General features: G+C 39.7%; 2 protein-coding genes across 5 annotated transcripts; one reads left to right on the top strand and one right to left on the bottom strand.

The window, feature by feature from the left end:
• Positions 1-236: 236 nt before the first annotated feature.
• Positions 237-9,086, bottom strand: LOC134865841 (tropomyosin alpha-1 chain-like). 4 transcript variants are annotated; one of them, XM_063885606.1, is made up of 9 exons: positions 8,776-9,083; positions 6,579-6,704; positions 2,988-3,121; positions 2,238-2,355; positions 2,079-2,149; positions 1,874-1,949; positions 1,384-1,446; positions 1,235-1,304; positions 237-581 (listed from the first exon to the last, which is right to left on the bottom strand). In XM_063885606.1, exons 1-9 carry the CDS (start codon positions 8,887-8,889, stop codon positions 499-501), a joined length of 855 nt encoding a protein of 284 aa, XP_063741676.1. In that variant the 5' UTR covers positions 8,890-9,083; the 3' UTR covers positions 237-498. The 4 variants fall into 4 exon arrangements, with proteins under 4 accessions (XP_063741676.1, XP_063741678.1, XP_063741677.1 ...); XM_063885607.1 differs by lacking the exon at positions 237-581 and adding an exon at positions 819-1,049 and having other exon boundaries at positions 8,776-9,086; XM_063885608.1 differs by lacking the exons at positions 6,579-6,704; positions 8,776-9,083 and adding an exon at positions 4,275-4,595.
• Positions 9,087-13,518: 4,432 nt separating this feature from the next.
• Positions 13,519-21,999, top strand: sppl2 (signal peptide peptidase-like 2). Its single transcript, XM_063885439.1, is given in 16 exon segments — positions 13,519-13,628; positions 14,535-14,651; positions 14,734-14,916; positions 15,334-15,423; positions 15,601-15,740; positions 16,735-16,877; positions 17,438-17,534; positions 17,672-17,772; positions 17,775-17,787; positions 17,937-18,018; positions 18,137-18,211; positions 18,294-18,356; positions 18,449-18,548; positions 18,646-18,723; positions 19,155-19,315; positions 20,057-21,999. Coding segments are annotated over 16 exon segments (1,695 nt in total). The 5' UTR covers positions 13,519-13,580; the 3' UTR covers positions 20,261-21,999.
• Positions 22,000-22,726: the final 727 nt, after the last annotated feature.

Genomic DNA, 22,726 nt, shown 5'->3' with positions numbered 1-22,726 from the left:
AAACATCATTAAATTACATTACTGTTGAGGTATCAGGAAGACTTGCAGCTAAGAAGTAACTTCAGTTTTGGGTTTAAAGAATTGCCCATCTTTGCAGAGTACACAGGAGATGCTGTGCATGTTAGCACATGTAAATTAAAGGGTGAGCTCCTTCTGCTGTTGAAAATGCCTGGGGGTACGAAAACACATGCAATATGGTGCACACACACACACACACAGTCAACATAACACAAAACTCATTTCATCATCAGTTTTATTTGCGCTCAGAGTTTGGTCTACAACACAATTTCCAGCACCCAAACTGATTATCATTTGGACCCATAACCATTAATAAAAAAAAGTGGGGAAGAAAAAAAGAACCATAAATATAAAAGGTGTACATGTTTTTAACAACCAGGAATAGAGAGAGGAATTACAGGGAATGGATGGCATGTAGAAAATATCTTTTACAAAACAAATGTTAGTTTTTTTTATTTGTTTGGTGTTGTTCTTGGCATTTTACAAGCTATTGAGATCCTGCAGCGTTTGTTCCAGGACTTTCTGCATTCCTAGGTTTTGCTCTTTCTCTTTTGATAGGTTCTCTGTAATAGAAACAGCAGATGTTGAAATACAATGGCAGGGTTAGTGAGCAGATTAACTGATTACATGAATGCCAATAAAAATCGGTTTAAAGCCGACGGGCATAACAAAAAATACGTTTGTATGCAAGAAGTAACCTTACAAATGCCTTTTCATGATGGCACATGAATAATGAATATGAAATATTACAGCTAGAAAGAGGTGAAGAGCAGGCTTAACTGAAATGACAGTAGACAGTAAGGAGAGAGAAAATATCTTTATTTAGCTTTAGTTTAACAAAAAAGGAACAAGGGAAAGCGAGTGCAATAACAGAAAGTAAAAGAGAAAGTGCTTTAAATCAGGGAAGAAGTGACAAAGAGAAAGTGGAAACATTGCTAAATGCAACGTTTACAAGGTGTTCATATCATTGAGGGCATTATCCAGCTCCTCGCTGATAGCCTTGAATTTCAGTTTCTGAGTATACAGTTCATCTGAAGGTGAGACAGGAAAGCAGGTGGAGGACAGGGCAGACATTTTGAAGACCAGGATGGAAAATCAGGAGGAGTTTGGAGAAAAATCAGATCAGAGATTAAGAATGAGAAAATTAAAGATTGAAGAAGGTTGTGTAAAGAACAGTCACTAAAGGATCGAAAACAATAATTAAAATGAAGTGTACCTTCCAAGTCATCTATGGTCTTTTCCAGTTTAGTCACTGTCCTCTCTGCGAATTCTGCACGGGTTTCGGCCTTTAAAAAAAGTAAAGATATTAATACATTTTGAAACAGATTCCCTCAGAGAAAATAGCTCTAGTGGTCCTGAACTTACCTCCTTAAGTCTGTCGCTCAGGATTTTAATCTCCTCCTCATATTTGTCTTCCTTCTCAGAGTACTATAGAGCCGGAAAAGGAGAGTCAATTCATTGCAAACACAATAAATAGCACAGTTTTAATTGTGAAACTACATTTTAAAGCCCAAATTGATGTCCTTTGTTCCGTTTTAAATATGATACATTTTTTAAGGAACATGGAAGTTTTTCCACTGCCAACAACTACGCTGTAGCTATTGGGACTATAAAAATATAGCCTTTGAATCCTCTCTCTCAATATCTGTTGTGAGCATTGACACATATTTGTCTCAGAATAGGCGTGTTGATGCAGGGCAATTAAATGGGTAACACTTCCTCTACTTAGTTAATGTATTAAATATGTTCTGCTGCTGCAGGGGAACGGCTGAGTGGTTGTGAATGTGTGAAAATGTCTTTAAGATAAGAGCGGCTGGTACAGCACTGCTGCTCCAGAGAGATTAACGACACTTACCTTATCAGACTGAGCCTCTAGCGACTTGAGGTTGTTGGTGACGTTCTTCAGCTCTTCTTCCAGGTCAGCACACTTACTGTATGAATAGAGGAAGCACAACTGAATTTTCTGAACATGATTGATGTTTACTTGGTATCTGGGTAACAATGTAATGATGCTGGGAAACATGCATTAAACATCTCCCATTTCTCCTTTTTCTCCTTACACTTCTGCAATTTCGGCCCTCTCTTCTGCTCTCTCCAGCTCGCCCTCGAGGATGACCAGTTTACGGGCAACCTGACATCAAAAATATATTTTTTAAAGTTAACATAAATGACATCTGCAATCTGGAAATGAGCTGATATGGAATCTGCTTGATTTATACCTCCTCGTATTTGCGGTCCGCCTCCTCAGCAATGTGTTTGGCTTCTTTGAGCTGCATTTCCTGGATCTCCATCTTCTCCTCGTCTTTCATGGCTCTGTTCTCAATCACCTTCATGCCTCTGATGATCACAGAGAAACAGACTTGTAGTTCAAAAGGACAGTTAAAGTTACCACAAGTTGCCTTTGTGTTCATTTCTGTGGTTGGGGTCTAAGAATAATGCAGGTGACAGGACTCTCCATAAAAGCAACAAATGAGCTCTTAAGTGTCACTGGACATACCGACGCTAACATCTGTATAACTCATAGTCATTACAGGATTGTTGAATCAAGGTGATATTTGAAATAGCTATTCAAATCTAACATTGGATGTGGAATTTCTTCAATCCTTTAATTATTTTTGTATCCTTATATAGCATTTGATAAATTGTGGTATATAGTTATGCTTACTTTGCTCTAATTTTGTAGCTTTCTCGTGCAGTAAAATCAAATTTGACCTAACATCCCATGGAGATACATTTAAAACCTATCCAGTATTGTTTTTCCAAAACTAGAAGCTATATCTTCTTGAAATACTACAACTAATGTGTGTGCATACTAAGTCTTACCGCGAGGCTCTTCTTCGCTGCTCCTTACTGATCAAAACGGGGGACCCTTGTAGCTATGAGATGATATGTTTTCTAATATTGTAGATGATATACTTATACAATTTTGTGGTTCGTGTAAAATGACTGCAGTCTGTGTTGATTTTCACCTTTCACTCTCATCTGCAGCCTTCTCAGCCTCCTCCAGTTTCTGCAGGGCTGTGGCCAGTCTCTCCTGAGCGCGGTCCAGCTCCTCTTCCACCAGCTGGATCCTGCGGTTCAAAGATGCCACATCGCTCTCTGCCTACACAAACACAATACAGAGGAAAAGAGGTCACAGGTCAGCCAGGAAACCAGCTGCTGCCTCAAGAGGAAGGATACTGCGGAGAATGGTCCAAGCTGCACACTGGAAACAAACTATACAACCAACTCATATCATGTATTTTTTTTAAACTGTCTCTTTGTTTCTGTGGCAATGCCTCCTTGATACTGCGGTCAGAGTAATGTGTAATCAGTTTATACTTGTTTCTTGATCTCAATATAAAGAGTGTTTTATGGATTATTATTTAATTATGCCTAAATTCTCTGGGACCAATCACAAGACTCTCTGTGTATGGTTATATTTCACTTTATCCTCCTGTCCAATGAGTCAGATTTCTTCCATGTATTTGTTTTCACTTTCAACCTCCCTGATGAGTTCTGGACTTTGCATCCAGACAAGGTACTTTGAAAACTGCTGATGCAGAAAAACAGGGTGGCAAACCTAACCCCTAAATATCTGAAGTGGAACATCTGGCCTGACTTTTTTTTTTAATGTACGTTTGGGAGACGACAGATTGCCTCTTCTGGGCCTGTTTCCTGTGGGACTGATATCAGAGATAACCACGTATGCGCTCTTTTTCCTGTGTAGAGGAGGGATTCCAGCTCCTAATATGTGTCAAAAGTTATTCAGAAAAAAAGCTCAAAGTGCGATCAGCAAAAGGAATAATAGATGATTGACAATACAGTCTTTGATATAAATTGGGGGGGGGGGGGGGGGAATCCAAGCTTTGAAAGACGTGTTTAACCTGCCACACCTTAAGCAACCACGCTGACGGTTAATGTAATAATCTACTGAAGCTGTCGTTGCATTTGGTGGTGGTTTAAGGCAGATCTAAGCGGGTTAAAGTTAAATAACGCAGCCGAACAAAAGTTTGATAAGCAATCTCTTCACAAATATTCTATTTCCTACAATAAACCTCTAAAATTACCATATTGACACATTTTAAGATAAAAATGGCAAAAAAATCCAATCGGACACGCATGAAAAGGTCGAAATTCTTTACAGGGGCGTTGTGTGTCTCATTATCACTGACAGTGAGCGTTTGAATTACTTACAAACCACAATAAAAGATGCTCAAAAAGTTGATATAAAGTAAAAATGTGACTGAAGTTGGATAAATGTTTAATTATCTCACTTTTTCACGCTGTTCCCGTTCAGTGTCCAACTCCCTTTGTACTGCCAGTGCACGGTCTTCTGCCTCATCAACTTGTTGCTGGAGGCTTTGGATTTTCTTCTTCACAACCTCCATAATATCGATGACTTTTTGTTTTCTTCAAACGAAAAAGAAGTAGCCCGAGAAACGAAGCAGTCTGGATCGACTGGCTGTATCCGTGAAAAAGTTATTGATTCGCCTCAAAGTTGCGGGCTGCGAGGAAAACTTTTTTCTCGGGCAGGAAGTCAGGGACGTGTAGGGCTGAGATGGGAGAAAAAAGGGCTGGGAGTTCTCAGGAAATTTATGGCGAGATCCTCCAATCCCGTGAAGGAGCCTGTCTCAGATGACATCACAGGATTCAGAAGGGGAAGGCACTCGGTCGTTTCCTCCACAAAAGATGTGTGTAACGTCAATTCTATTGTGGACTTATATGGCAAACGTAAGGTGTTGCTTAGGCTGCATTTTTTTTTCTGCAGGAGGAGGTCATAGAGATCAAGACAGGAAGAGTTACCTCATCTGATTCATAGGTGTGATTCACTTCTACGAACTACTTTGTGGGAATCATACAAGATTGGACATGGTTGTGTCTCCAGAGAAAATAAAAGTACAAATGTTTGAACGGAAAAGGAAAGTTGTAGACTGTGTAGAAATAAAGGGTTTAAAGATTAACATGTAGAAAGGGAGGAGGCAGGGTAACTGGTGGGGCGGTAATAATCCTGAACAATGGTTGTTGACCTGCAAAAATGTGTATGTAAATTGTGGCGACACATTCCTCCAGCGCCCCCTTCTGCCTCTTCCACCTTATTTTTTTTGAAAAGCCCTGGATTTCTTTTTCATAAGCATTGTGGAATTTATTTGGCGAAAAAGTAGAACAACACAAATCTGATCATTGCCATTGGATTTTCTGTAATGAAAACATTGTAATTATTAACCTGAGGGGTTTCATCTGACCTGTTTTTTTGGACCTACTGTGCTATGTATTTAATTCAGTTTTAGTGTTACGTTACTGGCTTTGGCTATGGAAGAAAGATGCAAAATGGTTCAAATAAGGATCTTAGGGCTAGTTGCAGGGAGTGTTAGGGAAACGTCCCACCACCTAGAGATGTACCGAGAGTAAAGGGGCGAAACATCTGTGAAGGGTGGCTCCTAGCTGAGGACCCTGCAGCTGGCCCTATGGCACCTGTGGATGTGGGACAGGCAGCAATGCCCTGCAGGTAGTGATTAGCTCTGCTTCCATCCAACTGAAGAATGCATTAATTCCATTAATCTCCATATTTTTGCTAAACCTTTAGTTTAAGGCCAGAGACAGAACAGCCTCTTTCTCAGGTGAATGGGATGTTGCTGTAAAAGACAGAACATAAATGGAGAAGATCCTATTTAAAGGTTAATGATCATTCACCATTGATTTCCATAAGTGAAGGTATATACTGTAAGTCCAGTTAAGTTTAATTTCTCCACCCCCAGAAAAGGCTAGAGCCCCTAGAAACTGCAGAATAGGCTTCTCTGTTTGCTTAAGCTGCATTCCTGGGATTCCTGGTCGGCTACAGGCTGGCCAAGTTATGTCTGTGCTTGAGAAATAGCTCAATTACAGACCTCACAAAGACACCAATAACTCATTGATTCTCAACGATGCTCCACACTAAAGTAAAAGATACAAGGCAGTCATTTCAGGACTCCTTTAAGGGTGCTTGATGACTTCTTTATTGTGGTTGGTCAGGTTTTTAGCATAAATAGTTTCCAACATACATGCAGTACTGTACCTTCCTGTGTTTGAATCCAATCTGATGGCAAACATTTGCCTTTAAGATCATCTTTACTGCCTTCTTGTTTCCTTTTTTTTAGTTTTAATCATAAAAACAAAGACTCTTTTAAGGATTTCCCCCTCATTTGCCAATATTACAGCTACAAAAAAAGCTTTAAAGAGAGGTTTAGATATTATCTGAATAGCAGTGTTATATATATTGCTGCTATTTCATGACTGAAGAAACAACCAAACATAAATGCAAGTTCAGGCATGACTGTTTTGGGAGTGTGAGCTGTGTTAGAATTACTCAGACTGAGTGCATAAGCCACTTTATTAATTTACTTTTTTAAAACTAATTTTTCGTCTTTTTGCTAAACCTGAATGTGCCTCTATCGCTGGTCTTTTGTCCACCATGGAATAATATTTAGTTTAGTCCAACTGAAAGTGTGGTAATCAATATGTTATAAAACTGAAACTTAGAAGTTGTGGTGCTCCACAGTAATGTGGTTAATGTGTTTCAGATGGCGTTGTGGTTAACTCACATCCGTGGCCTTCTTCTCCGACAGTTCCAGTTTCTCCTGAGCATCCTTCAAGGCCTCCGAATACTTGTCTAGCTCATCCTCTGTTCCCTTCAGTTTCTTCTGCATAGCGAGCAGCTCATCCTCCAGCTGAAAGAAGGCAAACGTGACAGAGTCAGGAAGGATACGGCAAAACCAACCCAAGTAAGTATGAATGAAACGCTGAATGGAAAAATCCAGGACTCCTTCGATAAAACGATGGGAAGGAAAATGTTCATTTTGGGGTGGAAAGCACCTAAGTAGGATGGGTCAATATAAACAGAAGCACTTGGGGACATGGCTAGTCCCGAGTTAAGATACATTTCTCAAAACAGGACTAAAAGTTTAGGGTCATGCCTCTTTGTGGCTAGCATGCTTACATGCTCACAAGGCAAAAATGTTTAGCATATAACATTTGGTTGTTAGCATTAAACACCAAGGCTGATGGGAATGTTGGTTTTACAGGTATTTAGTCATAAAACCAACTATATGCTTCATGAAGTGTCAGAGGAGCTTTATTGGAGGACATGAGTATCGGTACCTAAAGTCACACCAAACCATCCATTAGTTGTAGAAAAATGTCTCTTAAAATGTCAAATATCAACCTCCTGGTGGCGCGAGATGAAACATCAGAGGTCAAATGTCATTAGGATTCCAACCTCAGAATAATCCATCCCCCACCTACAGGAAATGCTGTGAAAGGTTTTCATTATGACTATTACTTTAGTAGAAAGTAAGTTGATTTAAACCAGAGAGTCAAACCGGGAGATTGCTTTTTAAAAGCTGCATTGCTGCTGAATTCTTTACATTGTTTTATTATTTGGATAACCTGATCTTTTAATTGCTGCAGCAGACTGTCTGTATAACTAATGTTAAGATTTAGTATTAGTTTTGTGTGTAATCAGGGCCTTCCATCATCCTAACTGCACTCTTATGTTTGTCCCATCGTGCCAAGAATAGCAAGGAAAGCATCTCTTGAATCCATGCCATCCAAACATTTAAAGAGCTCTTCATAATCTTCTAGGATTTCATGCTGACTCTTCCTTTGTGCAAGACATGCTGGGGGTCTCAGTGACAACTGTCACTGCTGATGCTCTCAGGGGTTTGTTTAAGACATCAGAAACCCCAGAGAAGATTCTTTCCACTTGCTTGAATCAAGATCCTGTAGATCCTCTCCAACTCCCTGCTCACTAGCATTCCTCTTGTAGCGCCATGGTGACAACACCTCGTACTGTGCAATAATTGCCTCTATTTAGACAACCACAAATATCATATTACATCTCCAGACTCTACTTTGCTTGTATCAAGTGGTTTAAGGACACTATCATTAAGTCAGCCCTAGAAATATCAACCTGTCTAAGGCTCTCGCTCTGCAACACCAAATATGGTTGTGCAGATTTCTGGAACTTATGAGGTTTTTGTTGATTCTGTTTGTCACTGACATAAATGAAGATGCTGGGTAATGTAGTACTAAGAGCAACAGCTGCTATAAATGAGTTATTTAAAATCCTGCAGCATCCCTTCTGGTACTTTCAAGTAATCCCCCTGGTTCACTGCTGATGAAATGTCCCGCAGTCGTCACTCAGCCGCTCTGTGTGTGCGTCCCTGTGGACATCCTCCACCTCTCCTGTCCGCTAAAAGACAAGGCCCCTGGGCTCTGTATCAGCTGCTCTCTGTTACTCTGCATTCGGTGCTTTGGGAAATACTTGACGTTTATGTTAAGCTCCTCTACAGACTGCACAAGTGGTTTGGTATTTTTTGTATTTACTTTTTATTTTACTTTTGAAATTAATTTTTGATATTTTATTTAATACAAAACACACAGATAATTTTATATTATATGTGAATAGCAAATTAATTAAATCGAGCCATTTTCTGTAAAAAACAATAATAAAATGAATAAATAAAATGAAATAATTTATAATAATAATGAAATAAATAATAATATATTTTATTATTATAATTACAATAAAACTCAAACCAAAGTATAACTATATTCTTACAGTAGCTCCCTATGCTCAGCATCTGTACTTCTTTCTCAGTTGGATATATAAAGCATTTTATCTTATATAAACGTCATAATAAGAATCCAGCTATTGCCGAGCTAACTCCGGATTTGGTAAATTAGTGTTAGAACACACATTGCTCTTTCAGTCCATCTCATCCCTCAGCCTTGTCTCACCAGCTTGCATTTATCCTCCGCTGCCTTCTGGTCGGACTCAGCCTGTTCTGCTCTGTCGAGGGCGTTCTCCTTGTCCAACTTCAGCATCTGCATCTTCTTCTTGATGGCCTCCATGGTGACAGTTGGGTCTCAGTGGCTTGCAGGCTTTGGAAGAAAACGTTTTCTTATGTCTTGGGGTGAATAGCTGTTGCAGAAGATCAGAGGAAGAGAAAAGTGAGACAGTGAGAGCAATGAGCAGATGTAGAGAGGAGGAGAGAAAGAGGAGAGGAGAGGAGGATGCAGACGGAGAGACGTTGGAGCTCTATGTGATCTAAACTTATCTGGATGTTTAGAGACAGCCCCAGTCTCCAGTGACAGCCCTTTCCCACCGTTCACCCCTTTCCGCCAATCCCTGCCCTGGCTACTCTATAACTGTGTCCCCCCTCCCTAATCTTAACTTCACCTCTTTGAAGGCTCCTTAGAGAAACAACATGCTGTAGATCTCCCATCTCCTTATTTGGATCATGGCCTTTTTGTTTTGAATAGAGCAGGAGAGAAATATCAGATAGGTCCAGAACTCAGACATCAAAAGGACTTTTTTCACATTAGTAATCTGAGTTACTGGAGGATCATTTTTTCCCCCCCTTTGGGCTGCAAATCTGTATGCCTGTGTTCTTACTCAGGAATGTTCAAATTGATGTTAATACCAGAGTTGGTTAGGAGGGACATAGTTTTCATTCTACCGCTGAATGAAAAAAGGCTGTTGGAAAATGATCCATTTAAGATTTTGGAGAAAGAGGCCGTCTGCGTGTGATGAACACCAGGCAGCTGCACGGACATAAACCATAAGTCTACTGCAATTAAGCTCCCCGTAATTACTATTGGTCTGACGGAACTTTATTTAGGAGTGTTTTCTGTCATTTGTAAGTCACACAACATATAAACAGATTGTTGACTTGTTGTTACAACTTGTGTTTCTAAGATTTGTTTTGCACGTTTGAAAAATGGGTCATGCATAGTGTGGATGTCATGCTCTTTATTAAGTGAATTAAGCACCAGGAAAAGCACCACATAAATCACATGTATTATTATTATTATTATGAATTAAAGATCACATGAAAAGAGAGGAAACTGTATAAATATAAAGAAGAACTACACATTTAGTGCTTAGGAGTTGTCTTTATCTGTTTGTATTCTTATGACATCAGTGCTGAAGACTGTCTGCTTGCTCTCAACTTTTTCTGCCAGCTGCCCCGACTAAAAATAAAGATGACAAAGAAATTCAAAGAAAAGTAAGGCATACAGTGACCATTTGAGTGACTGAAGATAAACCTGGACACATGCACGTTTTTATTTTCATGTTTCCTCACCATGATCACTGAGGGGGGGGGGGTGGGGGGGGGGTATCCATTTACATTTGATGTTATTCCTTATACAGACATGGTCCAGGTTGTTGTCCAGCCCAGAGGAAGATGGCCTGGAAGAGTTGTTGCTGTTCATTGAAATCTCTTTACCTTTCTTGATGTGTTGGGAAAGTGTTCTTTGTTTTTCAGCTAAATTAACCACTAAAAATGCTTTGCTGCAAAGCTGAAAACCAAGCTAATTGTTTTTGGGGCCATTTTGGAGATTTATGATGTTTTTTTAATAGGGATCGTCATGACCGTCAGATTGTCTGTGATCCTCTGCGGTGAGGTTCTGCCTCATATCAGAGGTATGTAAATAACTGCACAGTGTGTGACTGAATCTTCCAAATTGAAAGCCAGCAGATATAGATATACACATCTTTCGGTTTTAGACCAAAACTTCTTTAAGTGAACTACTAGGATTCGTTCTAGCAGGGGAGAAAATTGTCAGCCTTTTTTGGCACTAGTTTGTGAAAGTGGTGACAGTTTGATAGCCCTAAAGTCCTTTGGTTCACACAGGCTTACATCATGAGATTGTAACTGTGGGCCTTATTTGGTTTATCAGGATGCTGGTTGCACACAATGTTATGATAATAAATTGCTCACATACAATTCAGATTATTCAAGATAACAAACATTGATTTTGGAAGTCTTTTAGTGATGTTTTTCTTTAATAAGATTCCATTCAGCTTGTAAAGTGAGTAGAAAAAAGGTTTGGAGCTGATCCAGGAGAAAAGGGAGGGAGAAAAGGAAAGGTGGTAAAGGAGAGAGGAATAGAGACAGGGTGAATCAGATGCAGAGTGAGAGAAATCAGAACCCTCCCACAGGAAACCATACTAAACTCTTCTCCTTGTATGGTAAAAACTCCACGAAAAGCCACAGGATCGTCTTGGGACTAAAGTCAAAGTCTTTCTAAGTATAAATCACTATGACATGGGAATGGTGGAACAGATTACAGTGTATATTAACGCTACCATGAATAACACAAACTAGTAAAGTTTTAGCAGCCTTAAGTGCTTGATGTCATGCAAGGGATATTTGGACACTGCCACTACAGTTCTTTGTTCAAACGTATTGCTATATGACCAATTATACACACTTAAAACACATTTACCACAGCAATAAGTCTAAGGGAACAACAATGGATGCCTAATATTGACAGAGTTTGCTGTGGCAACACCTGCACATCTGACTTATCAAGTATGTCATACCTGCGGGATTCACTGAGTCATATTGAGACAAGCCCATTTCGCAACAATAGGGAACGCCTCAGCCCTGTTAAGCTCTGCAGCTTCTGTACAAACACGTTCATTGACTCTACGCAAGTACATCCAGAGATCCCTACCCACAGCCCCGGACACAAACAGTGTGTAGAGTATGGACGTGGTGGAGGGAAGTGGCAATCTGTTATATTTGGCTCTGTAACTCAGTACAGTTGGATCTTTGACAATGTCTCGGCTCTGTCTTACCAGCCAACGATCAGAGATCTGTCATCTTAATGAGGCACAGTTGTTTTGTTCAATCCCAGTGCTGAAAGGCTTTTCACACCAGGGGTAGGGGGGGGGGGGGGGGGTTGTCAATTTTTGCTGTCCTTGCTATATTTGACTCTTTATTTTACCTTGTTGAAGGAAAATGAAAAACTCTGTGTCTACCAAAAACAAATAAAATATTCATTCACACGTCACATGTCGCTTTGTCTTTGCCATCCTTCATCCATCCCTTCACAACTCCACCTCAATCATACACGGAGGTGAAAATCACCAGCTGTTTGGTTGTGCATAACTGAGAAGGCGTTCAGACCAAAGTTATTTTAATGTTAATCCTTTACTGCCTCAATTATTACTCCAGTAGCTCTGTGTATTGTAACACACTGACATAATAATAAGTGGTATATTTTTAGATGTATAAGGCAGCGATGCTTCTACGCTTATAATCGTTAATGGATAAAGTTCACTAGGTTTTATATGAGTGGGCATCAGCACTTATTATTTGCATCAGTTGCGTCAAAAATACACACTGATTTTGCAGGATACACAAACAGCACCAACAATATAAACTGACACACACAGAAAAACATTTAGGAGAAAGAAAGACAAACAACAACAGCATTATGATCTGTAAAGACTGAGGGTTCTATTAGTACTGAATCTACCTTATGCTCTATGTCTGAGGAGATCAACCATAAGTCTATGCAGGACTGTTGAAATCTGTCTTATTACTCCAAGCATACGCCCTTTGGTTTCCTATATCTCCAGATATCAATGAAGTCACACCTATCTACTTAGTTTGTTAGAAATCTATTCTTGGGAGGCCATCTGTCCATGTTTTCATCCATCACAGTATTAAAATACCCCCCCATAAGACTTTGGCTGGAGGAAATGTTAATAATATCTGTTTAAATTGACTCTCTATTGTAGAAAATATATTAGCATTGCTTTGTTTATCATTGGAGGCACATATATTGATAATAATAACTGAAATTGGTCAATGTCTGCATGAGAATTATCCACCTACCATTCGTATACGTTTGGTGACTGATCACATGACCTTTAAACTCTCCATGTAGAATAGCGACCCCTGCTGACCTATTACTACCAAGGAAAAATTTTACCCTATTGACTCCTGCAAAATGACACTGTTTCTAAGGCATGAGTCTCTTGAATGAAACAAAAATGTGCACTTTCGTTTTACAATGTAGAAATAAGCATTTCCTCTTTAACTGGTTTCTTATACCCCTGGCATTAACAGACTGAACATAAATTGATATTAAACAACAGGAACAGATAAAAGTGTTTTCTCTAACCTCTTAAACTCTTCGGGTTAATTGCAGGCATCACTGCACACATGATTAAAATCGGTTGCCTTGAATGAATAAAAAGTATCGATTACTTGGCAATTTAAACGTTATAACATGAACTTCAAATAGTTAAGTATACATGTTTACGACACCTTCCTATGCAATAGTTTACATTTAGGCAGTGTTGTACTATAAGTCTAAAATATAATTCATACTTTTAAAAAATAAAATAACGTAATACATATTTGTGTAAGGTTGTGTTACAAATGTAATCTGAAAAAAGAAAGTGTATGTGCATAATGACAACAAATACAAACAATAAACAGAGGTGTAAACAGTTTGTAAAGAAACTAACTATATGTCAAACTCAGGAACTTAACCGTTTTAAAGTCTTACAATCATACATTTATTTCACTTATATTTCCACGTTTCTGTTCCTTTTTGACTGACTTTGACTTCAACCAATCAGGGACGTGTTCACTCGGTTTGAGACAGTGACAGCCAATACAAAACTCCGAAAAGAAAAGTGGGTGTGGCTTGTTGGAACAGCTGGTGGGGGTTAGTGTGAGGCGTTTGAACCGAGTGGTTGGTTGGTTGATGGGGGAAACAACAACAAGCTACGCATCATGAGGGTCCCTGAAACACTGATTTGGGCCGCTTTTCTCATACATAAGGTGAGAGAGACAGAGGGTATTTCTTCATCAACTGTTTCTCTGCACGTTTACATTGCATTGCGAGACATGACTGGCAAAAACAGCCGTGTTTTCGGGATGTATTAGCTGCGATGCTATGACTGTTAGCTTGCGGTGATCACCGAGGGCCCTGGAAACAGGCACATCCATCACAATTTAATGCAAAATTAACGAAGCAGGATTATTGAATATTCCCTGCTTCTTTTTTTAACCAGTACAGGTTTTTTCAACCTCTGCGTTTCAGTGGCGATAAGCCCGACTCTAGGAAAATGTTAGCCAATAACTCACATCATGCTACAGTTACACATCTCCTGCTAACGCGTCTGAATTCTGAGCTGGATGGTCAAAATCTTTTCCGGCCGATTATCATGTCTTTATAATGTCATCAAACCAACTGTACTCTAAAGTATGGCTAAGTGTGTTATTCTTCTCTGGTCTGTTAGCCATTTGACATTATCTTTGTTATAATACAAACAAGTACTATGTGTTCTTTACTGAAGCAGAAGTGGTAACCTAAAGCCACAGAGAGAAATATCGATATTATGATCCAAACTCTACTTATGTAGAAGTATAGGCATCAAAATACACAAAACGTGCAAGATGTAAAAACTATTAATTATGAAGCATAGCCCATTTCACCTCCAAATGTATATATTATGGCTAGTATTTATATATGAAACTTAATTTGAGTTAAACATTCTGCATTTTTTCGAAAATACAAATAAACATGACACGTTTTTCAGCAATGGTTTTGAATTGAACCTTTTTACAGAACAGCGACAACAGTTCACGTGTGTGGAAATAATGTTCAAGTCTATGTTCTATAAAGTATCACAGTTACAAATATTTGATGGACGTGGAGTGATGTTGTTGTTGTCATGTTGACAGGTGGTGGGAGAGTATGGCATGGCCCATTTCAGTGACATGGGCAAGAGCAAAGGGAAGGATTACTGCATATTCTTCAACTCGCAGTGGGCCCGTCTACCTCAGGACCTCAATAAGGCAGTGAGTCAGGAGTGAGCAACAAGACGTGAATGTAGTGATAATAATGACCCTTAACCTTGCACCCTTGGTTTGTGTGTTAAAGTCTCGTCTTCAGATCTATGACCTGACTACATCGGTCCTGTGCTCGCCCTCTGACGTCCCAGAGGGAGGATTCCCAAATCGCATCCCCATGGTGATGAGAGGAAACTGCACTTTCTATGAAAAGGTCAGACTGGCCCAGATTAACGGAGCCAAAGGCCTGCTCATCGTCAGCAAGGACAGACTGGTAAATATGCTTATTACTCTACAGAGACAAAGATCACTACAAGCCTGGCCATGTTGAGAGCTGCATCTATGCAAACACTGGTATGGAACACAGGCATTGTTCTGCAGTGAGAGAGAGCCATGACGTCATTTACGCAACTCTCAAATGTATAGTCAGTTTTGTTATTTCAGTCTTCTACTGCAACCATTTTAAAACAAACTTACAACTACATTTTGGAGTGGCAACATTGTCATCATATGTGTTTGTAATGGCACAATTTTAATATCCACAACAATAGAATTGTCTCTTGCTGTTGACAATTGTTAGATTTTCATCCCAAACATAATGTCTCATGATGATACACCGGAAAAGGAAGGAACATTGCCTCTCTCAATCTTAAAGATGTAGTTTTATACATTTGTTTTGTTTTTATTACAGACACCACCAGCAGGAAACAAGACTCAGTATGAAGAGATTGACATTCCTGTAGCTCTGCTCAGCTACTCCGATATGCTCGAGATTGTCAAGGTGAGGGCAGTAGACTAACAAGCCTGAGTGTTTAACTGTATCAGTGTCTATCTCTTTCTCACCAAGGTTAATTCACTATACACATTTTTACGAGTCCGACTCTGGAGAGACAGGAAAGTGGATCGTTTGTTGTGTAAAGCCTAAAAAAAAGCTTAATGTTGTTTCTAACTGCTGCAGAAATTTGGTGAAGGAAGACAGGTCGCCATGTACGCTCCCAATGAGCCGGTGCTGGACTACAACATGGTGATCATCTTCCTGATGGCAGTGGGAACAGTTGCTATTGGAGGTTACTGGGCCGGCAGCAGAGACACCAAGAAGTGAGTGAAACAATGGAGCATCTAATGTGGAATATTACTACATGACTTTGAAGGCTTAAGTGGGTTACAATGTATACAGAAATAACTTTGATCTTTTAAGAATAGAGGACACCACATTTCTTGGTTGGAACTTTTTTTATCCAAACTGGAAACTAGTACAAAAATAATGAAGTATTTCAGAGACAAAAGAGGTGGATGTTTTTCAAAGATGATGCTGGTTGTTCTTTCCACTGCATTACATTATTACAGGATGCAGAGTTTTCTTCTTCCTGCGCACATACAATGCTTTTACTACTGGCTGCTAAATTTAAATCAAAGTAATTATCAGGGGGGTCGTTTCCAGGAAAGATTAGTCCCAGTTTCTCTTGGAAACTATGCGTATGATTGCTCAGAGAAATTAGTTTCTCTTAGTAAAGTGTGTGTTCAGTCTGCTACTCCGCTAAAGATCAGCGTTGTTTATTTGAGGCCATTCCGGTGACTCATTGGCTCAAGCCAATCCGAGTCAGTTCATACTGACTGAGTTGGCACGTTGACTGAGGTCACAGTCTGACGCACAGTACCATGGGCAAGAAAACATTTTGAAGAATACGTGTGTGTGGAACTAAGGAAGGAAGTAGCCCAGGCAGCCACATGATGGTAAATACTGTTTGATAAAACAAGAAAAAGGCTAAACTAAGAACAAGCTAACTGTGCAGCTCAAGCCCAGTTATACTGAACTTCTCCAGCCCCCAAAAAAGGAAGCTAGAGTTTCCCCCGCAACACTATTTAATTCTGAATGTGCAAAGAATAGTAAGTGAAATATCTGACATATCTGTTTAGTGTCAACTGTATTAGTTAGTTTGTTTGAAAATGATAAGAGTTATTACTTGCAGAACAACTTGAATATCCCTGCCATACCCTATTTATCGCGAGTAGATGAGCCTCTCGCGTTCCGAGCGTCCTGAACAAGTACCTCAGCCAGCACGCCTCTCTGAAATTGGTTTCTTTCCTGCAGACGATACATGAAGCACAAGCGGGACGACGGAGCGGAGAAGCAGGACGAGGAGACCGTGGACGTCACCCCCATCATGATCTGTGTGTTCGTGGTCATGTGTTGCAGCATGCTGGTGCTACTTTACTTTTTCTACGACAGCCTGGGTACGACAAATACACTCACACATCAATCGACGTCATCACACGTGATATAACTCATCCTGCTGGTCATGCTGTGCCTGATTGATTAATAGTGGTTTCAGTATTTATTGCTGTGCTCACAGCCAGTGTGTTTCCTAATCCAATCATTGTGGTCAGGCATGACTCAATAATGCATTTGATGGGAAACAGGATGTGAGGAATGTGGTCGACGATGTTTTACTTGTTTGACAAATAGTCATAAATCCAATTACACTTGACAGCCTTTTCTGAATTTCAAACCACATCTCGCAGGCTTGTGTTTTTAATTATGACATCAGGGTAAAAGTTAAAGCTGATTTCATACGCACACAAATCACTTGGCTATAATTTATTGTAATATTAAGTTGGATAAATTGGTAACAATACAAAACCTCTCCCTATGAGTTGTTGAAAAAATGATGGACTACGAGATTTGAGCAAAAATGAGTAAAATAAAAACCGACAGCTGCTTTGCGTTCCTAAATGTGTGTATATATGATGTGGTAACAGTCTCCTCCTGCCTCCACTGTTTCCTCACCGTCTAGCTATTTGGGTCATAGCCATCTTCTGTCTGGCCTCCTCTGTGGGTCTGCACAGCTGCCTGTGGCCTTTCGTCCGGAGAATCCCTTTCTGCAAGTGCAGGTGAGACTGCTCACTTTTTCCATAGACATACATTTTGAAAGCTTCGTCTCGACGGATTTAATTAACTTCAAACCCTTTACGCTGTTAATGTTTATCTTCAATGTGTTTATTGATTTGTGGACTGCTCACCACTGCAGGGTCCCAGAGAACAACCTGCCATACTTGCACAAACGGCCGCAGATTCGCATGCTGCTGCTGTCGGCCTTCTGCATCGCTGTCAGCATCACCTGGATGGTGTTCGCAATGAAGACCAGTAAGTGCAAAGATAGAAAACAAGAGGGGTAAACAAATGATGTATTCTTAGAAATGTTTTTCGCTGTTGGTCTCAGTGTGTGTTTACATGTTGGAGGTACATTACATGATGGTCTGCTGGCTGACTCAGTCTTGTGCCGGGTCTTCCAGGTGGGCGTGGGTGTTACAGGACGCCTTGGGGATCGCCTTCTGTCTCTACATGCTCAAAACTGTCAGACTCCCCACATTTAAGGTGAGTCAGCACTCTCATATTCATAAAATATACAAATGTACAAAGTGTTGTTTTTACCATTTTCATTGGGTTTCAAATGAATTGTAATCTAACCTGATCTCACTTCCTGTCTCTGCAGGCTTGCACCTTATTACTGTCGGTCCTTTTTGTGTACGATGTTTTCTTTGTATTTATTACACCCTTCTTTACAAAGGTATGTTCTTCATTCAAGGCTATTCAAATGTCTACAGTCTGTGTTACTGTGCATCATACTCACCACGGCCTTTCCTCCACAGAGCGGGGAGAGTATAATGGTGGAGGTAGCGGCTGGTCCCTCTGACTCTTCACATCATGAAAAGGTGCGCTCGTTTTAAATTTAAACAACTCCTTTGCTTATCTCAGCTCAGAGGAAATAAGTAATTGATAATAAACAAATGTTTGTTTCCTCCAGCTTCCCATGGTGCTCAAAGTGCCGAGGTTAAACTTCTCTCCCCTGGCTCTGTGTGACCGGCCTTTCTCCCTCCTGGGCTTTGGGGATATCTTAGTACCAGGTAATTAAAGGGAACTCAGACTGATGAAATCTGGCTGCATGTTGTAGTTTATATTGTTTATTGATCTGAAAATCTCTGTTTTCTGTTTTCTTCTCAGGTCTGCTGGTGGTTTACTGTCACAGATTTGACATTTTAACACAATCCTCCCGGATCTACTTTGTGGCCTGTACTATCGGTACGTACAGGAATAAGTCTCATGAGGGTTGTGATGATGAAATGGTATGGTGGTGTTAGGAAAACACCATTTTGACAATTTTATTATGACATGATTTGATTCTGCAGGACTAGCAAAGAAACTTTAATGTACTCGCTTTACTTTTTCTAAATATCCTTTCCCAAATTGAACAATATGTTGCTGGAAGCCTGTTTCCATATTTCAGATGATCAAAGACACTTTTTAACATCCTCTGGGTTTTTACTTGATTCAAATTTCGGTTGATAAAGAACGATAGAGTAAAAATATGTCTGACCAGGGCCACTAATGTAAATCATCCAAAAAACTAAAGACTTAATTCAGGTCAGAATGGGGCTTTGGAGTGAAATGTGCATTATCTAAGTCTGGTTTGATAAAAAAAACCTTGTGTCCGCTTTCTCTCCGTCTCTTAGCTTACGGTGTGGGCCTGCTGATCACCTTTGTGGCGCTGGCCGTGATGCAGATGGGTCAGCCGGCCTTGCTCTACCTGGTGCCTTGCACTCTGCTCACAAGCCTCACTGTAGCGCTGTGGCGCAGGGAGTTGCCCCAGTTCTGGACTGGAAGTGGATTTGTGGTGAATACCAGTTTGATATGATCGCCTACTGCCGAAGAACAAAAAAAAAAACAATCGACACAAACAAGTTAAAGTTAAAACATGCAGAGTAAAGTAGAATCTTAAGTTGAGTAACCCCTTTAAATAATACCATCCATTGCTTCTTTCTGTTTTACTGTCCCCTCCCTCCCATCGCTGCGCCTTTATGTTACTGTGGGTGTGCTGTAGTCTGCTGCTGATGGCTCAGCTGTCTGTGAATGTCACTGCAGGTACTCCATCTGGGCTTGCTACTCTACCATTAAACATCTTCATGTTGCTTAAGGTTCCTTTTTTGTGGTTTTTCCCTTTAGAGTAGATGTGTTTTTAATTTCTGCGTACACACATCTGGGATTAGCTATTAGATGACACAAATATTGGTGTTGCTCAGTGATTTAGAAAAGCCTGTGTTAATTGTTAAATAATACGCATGTGTTGTATGTCGGAATGTCTTTGATATGCTTCCCCTTTCCTTTGTGCTTATCTGGGACTTGTTACCTCTGCGTACAGGAATACCTGTGATGACGTTAAGGCTCCTTTAACTGGGTCTAATAGGGTTGTGATGAAAAGCTTTGAATCTACCCGTGTACAGAGGGATGACTGTATATTCTTTTGTTTTGTTCGTCTTATCTACGGCCCTTTTCTGTCTTCTGTTACCATTACATTTAGTTTTCTGCTCCACACCATTCAGCCATCTTATATAGACACTGTTTTTGTCCCCTGCAGCCTCCCATAGCGCTCGCACCAATCAACTGTACACAATCTGCAGCGCCGCAGTCTGAGGATCACTTGAATAAACCCGAGCCTCAAACCACAGAAGAAGAAGAAGAAGACGACGAAAAAGAAGAAGAAGAAGAAGAAGAAGAAGATTCAGCCCAATTACCGCCTCAGGAAATGCCCGGGAAAGAAGGGGGAAACAAGTCTAACTGAAAGGACTTCTAGTACGGCATTTTACATTTCACTTCATATTTAATTTGTTTTTTTTCTACATTGTGTCTCAGTTAAAGGACATTTTAAGTTCAGACATTTATTTGCACTCAGTGTGAAGGGCGAAGGGATCCGTGCTTTCTGAAGGGTCTGGCTGAGCGAGGGGCCAGGATTTGACACACGAGGTCTCAGAAAAAAACAAACACACCTTCTTCTATTTACAGTCTGTACCTCCTTTTTAAAAAGGGAATAAAAAGCTAAATCTGGAAGCTGTTACACAGTAAATACTCACATGAGCCTTTGAGCTGAGGCTTTAAAGGTCCAGTCACACCGGCGTTTAAAAACATGAAGATCTTAAGATAAAATCAAGTGTTTTAAATCCAATCAGATGTTTTTGTTCACTTTACATCTTTAGTGAGCTGTCATCACTTATTAGTGGTGTTTTATTTAACATCCCCTGATGAAGATTACAATTCTTCACAAAATAGGAATGTTTGCAGATGATAAAGATGCAGCTAGTAGTCGACCGATTAACTGTCCTTCAGTAATATAATCAATTATCTTTCAGATTATGTATCTTAATCAGGTTCTTAATGCTGAGGATTTTAAGCTTTTAAAAAGACAATTAAATAATCAATTATATAAATGGCACATTAATCAATAATATAATCTTTAGTTGCAACCCTAGAGTCATGACACAGGATTAAAATACTTATTTTCCTGAATTAGTTAACTACCAACTGAAATGAGGTACGATCCTGAGAACAAGATGCCAGGGCGAGTTAACCGTCTAAGACACAAAGTAGAAGATCGGCTGTGACAGATTAGCACTTGCATGTTTTAGGCTGTGTGAGACTCTCCGGTGTGGTAGAACCCTTAAAAAGGTCCCGGTATGCTTGAATGCATTTATTTCAAAAAAGCACATTAATACAAACACTACACAACCAGCCACGTTAGTGTCCCTTATCCTTTCATTACACTACAAACTAAGGTTTCACAATACCAGGCAGTGATGTTTTAAAATGTGGTGCTACGGTTGTTAACTGAGCCAAAGCTATTAGAGATTTGTTTTTTTTATGAAGCATTTGTTCATTTGTTTTGGTATATTTTTTGTTTTGCATGCTATGGTTTTGTGTTTACTCTTCATAAGAAAAAAAAAAACTGTATAATCTAAAGTGCAGACTGTAGTCATTCTTGGTGCTGCGATAGTTAAAATGTCCACCATTGCTTTACTGTTCCTCCTAGTAGTCGTCCATGATGTCTTAAAAGAGTTGGTCTGGCCTTATTGAGTCCGTGTCGGGAGGTAAAGAGGAATGTGGCGTGTGTAAAAGTCCCTGTATGAACTCTAAAGGATGATGTGCTGCAGTTTGACCTACGAGTTGACGGGTTACCAACGCTCCTAGATTAGTTGTAAAAAGCATTTGCACAATATTTTTTAATCCATGGGCTGACAGAAGCTGCTGGTCCATGTCTGTATATGTTTATGTATACTCATAAAGGGTTTAAAGAACCCAAGGTGTCAATATATCCAACATTCATTTTGTTTTGGGAGTCAGAGGTGACATCACTCTGCACACCAGTAAAAAATGTGTATCCATTTACGATGCCTATTAAAGTAGTTCAACATTCCTGTACAGACGTTGAGAGGAAAATAATTTGGTCAGATGTGAAATTGGTTGTCTGGATGTGTTTTCCAGGACCTGTTGAGGAATACATATAATAAAGAAACATGGTATTTGAAATTCAGTGTGATTTGTTCAGATTATGAGAGGTATGGAATTTGGTTTTTGAGACTGAATAAAGGTTATAAAAAGGTTTTTCAAGAATTTTCAGTGAGTTTTCAGTTTGTCAACACATTATTTCGAACATTGATCCCAAACAGTTGTAGACCTAACCTGGAGGTATCTAAAATAGTGAGAATTCGGTATGTTGTGATCAAGTGCGTAAAGGATGCAAAACTGTCATCAGTAAAACAATCTTGAAAATAGACCAAGTCACTTCTATGCCGAACAGCAAATGCCATGTCCAAACAGGATGGTATAAAAAGGTGATTAGACATTATTAGCGAAAAACTGCATATGCCTTTCAGATTCATACCTTTTCTAAATTGATCTTAACTGAGTTTTGGACGACTAAGTTTGAGTTAAAGCTTACTACTAATATTCAATGAGATTGGAGGAATTGGGAGTGTGGACTCCATATTGGGCCCTCCTTATCTGCAAATGTGGTAATCCAGTATGTGAACTTAGCAATATTAGCTGCCCAGTAATAAAATAGAAAATGAAGTAGACCCAGACCCCCTTCAGATTTGACCCTCTCCAGGTTTGCCTTCTTTGTGCGTGCATGCTTCTTATTCAATATAAACGCAGACATAAGGCAATCTAGTTTGGCAAAAAAAAGATTTGGGGAGAAAAATCTTAATCATTTTAACAGCATTTATCCAACCCTGCTGGTGTGCCAGGTAGCTTT

Source organism: Eleginops maclovinus, chromosome 6 (assembly GCF_036324505.1).
Source record: "Eleginops maclovinus isolate JMC-PN-2008 ecotype Puerto Natales chromosome 6, JC_Emac_rtc_rv5, whole genome shotgun sequence".
Taxonomy (NCBI): Eukaryota; Metazoa; Chordata; class Actinopteri; order Perciformes; family Eleginopidae; genus Eleginops; species Eleginops maclovinus.
This window is presented reverse-complemented; position numbering and strand designations above follow the sequence as displayed.

What these genes read in the sequence shown, in the direction of transcription:
- LOC134865841 (XM_063885607.1), bottom strand. Translation starts at nt 8,889, where the DNA reads ATGGAGGCCATCAAGAAGAAGATGCAGATGCTGAAGTTGGACAAGGAG. An exon ending in TAGAGGCTCAGTCTGATAAG is followed by an intron (nt 1,447 to 1,873) that starts GTAAGTGTCGTT and finishes CCGGCTCTATAG; the next exon opens with TACTCTGAGAAGGAAGACAA. An exon ending in TGAGCGACAGACTTAAGGAG is followed by an intron (nt 1,305 to 1,383) that starts GTAAGTTCAGGA and finishes CTTTTTTTAAAG; the next exon opens with GCCGAAACCCGTGCAGAATT.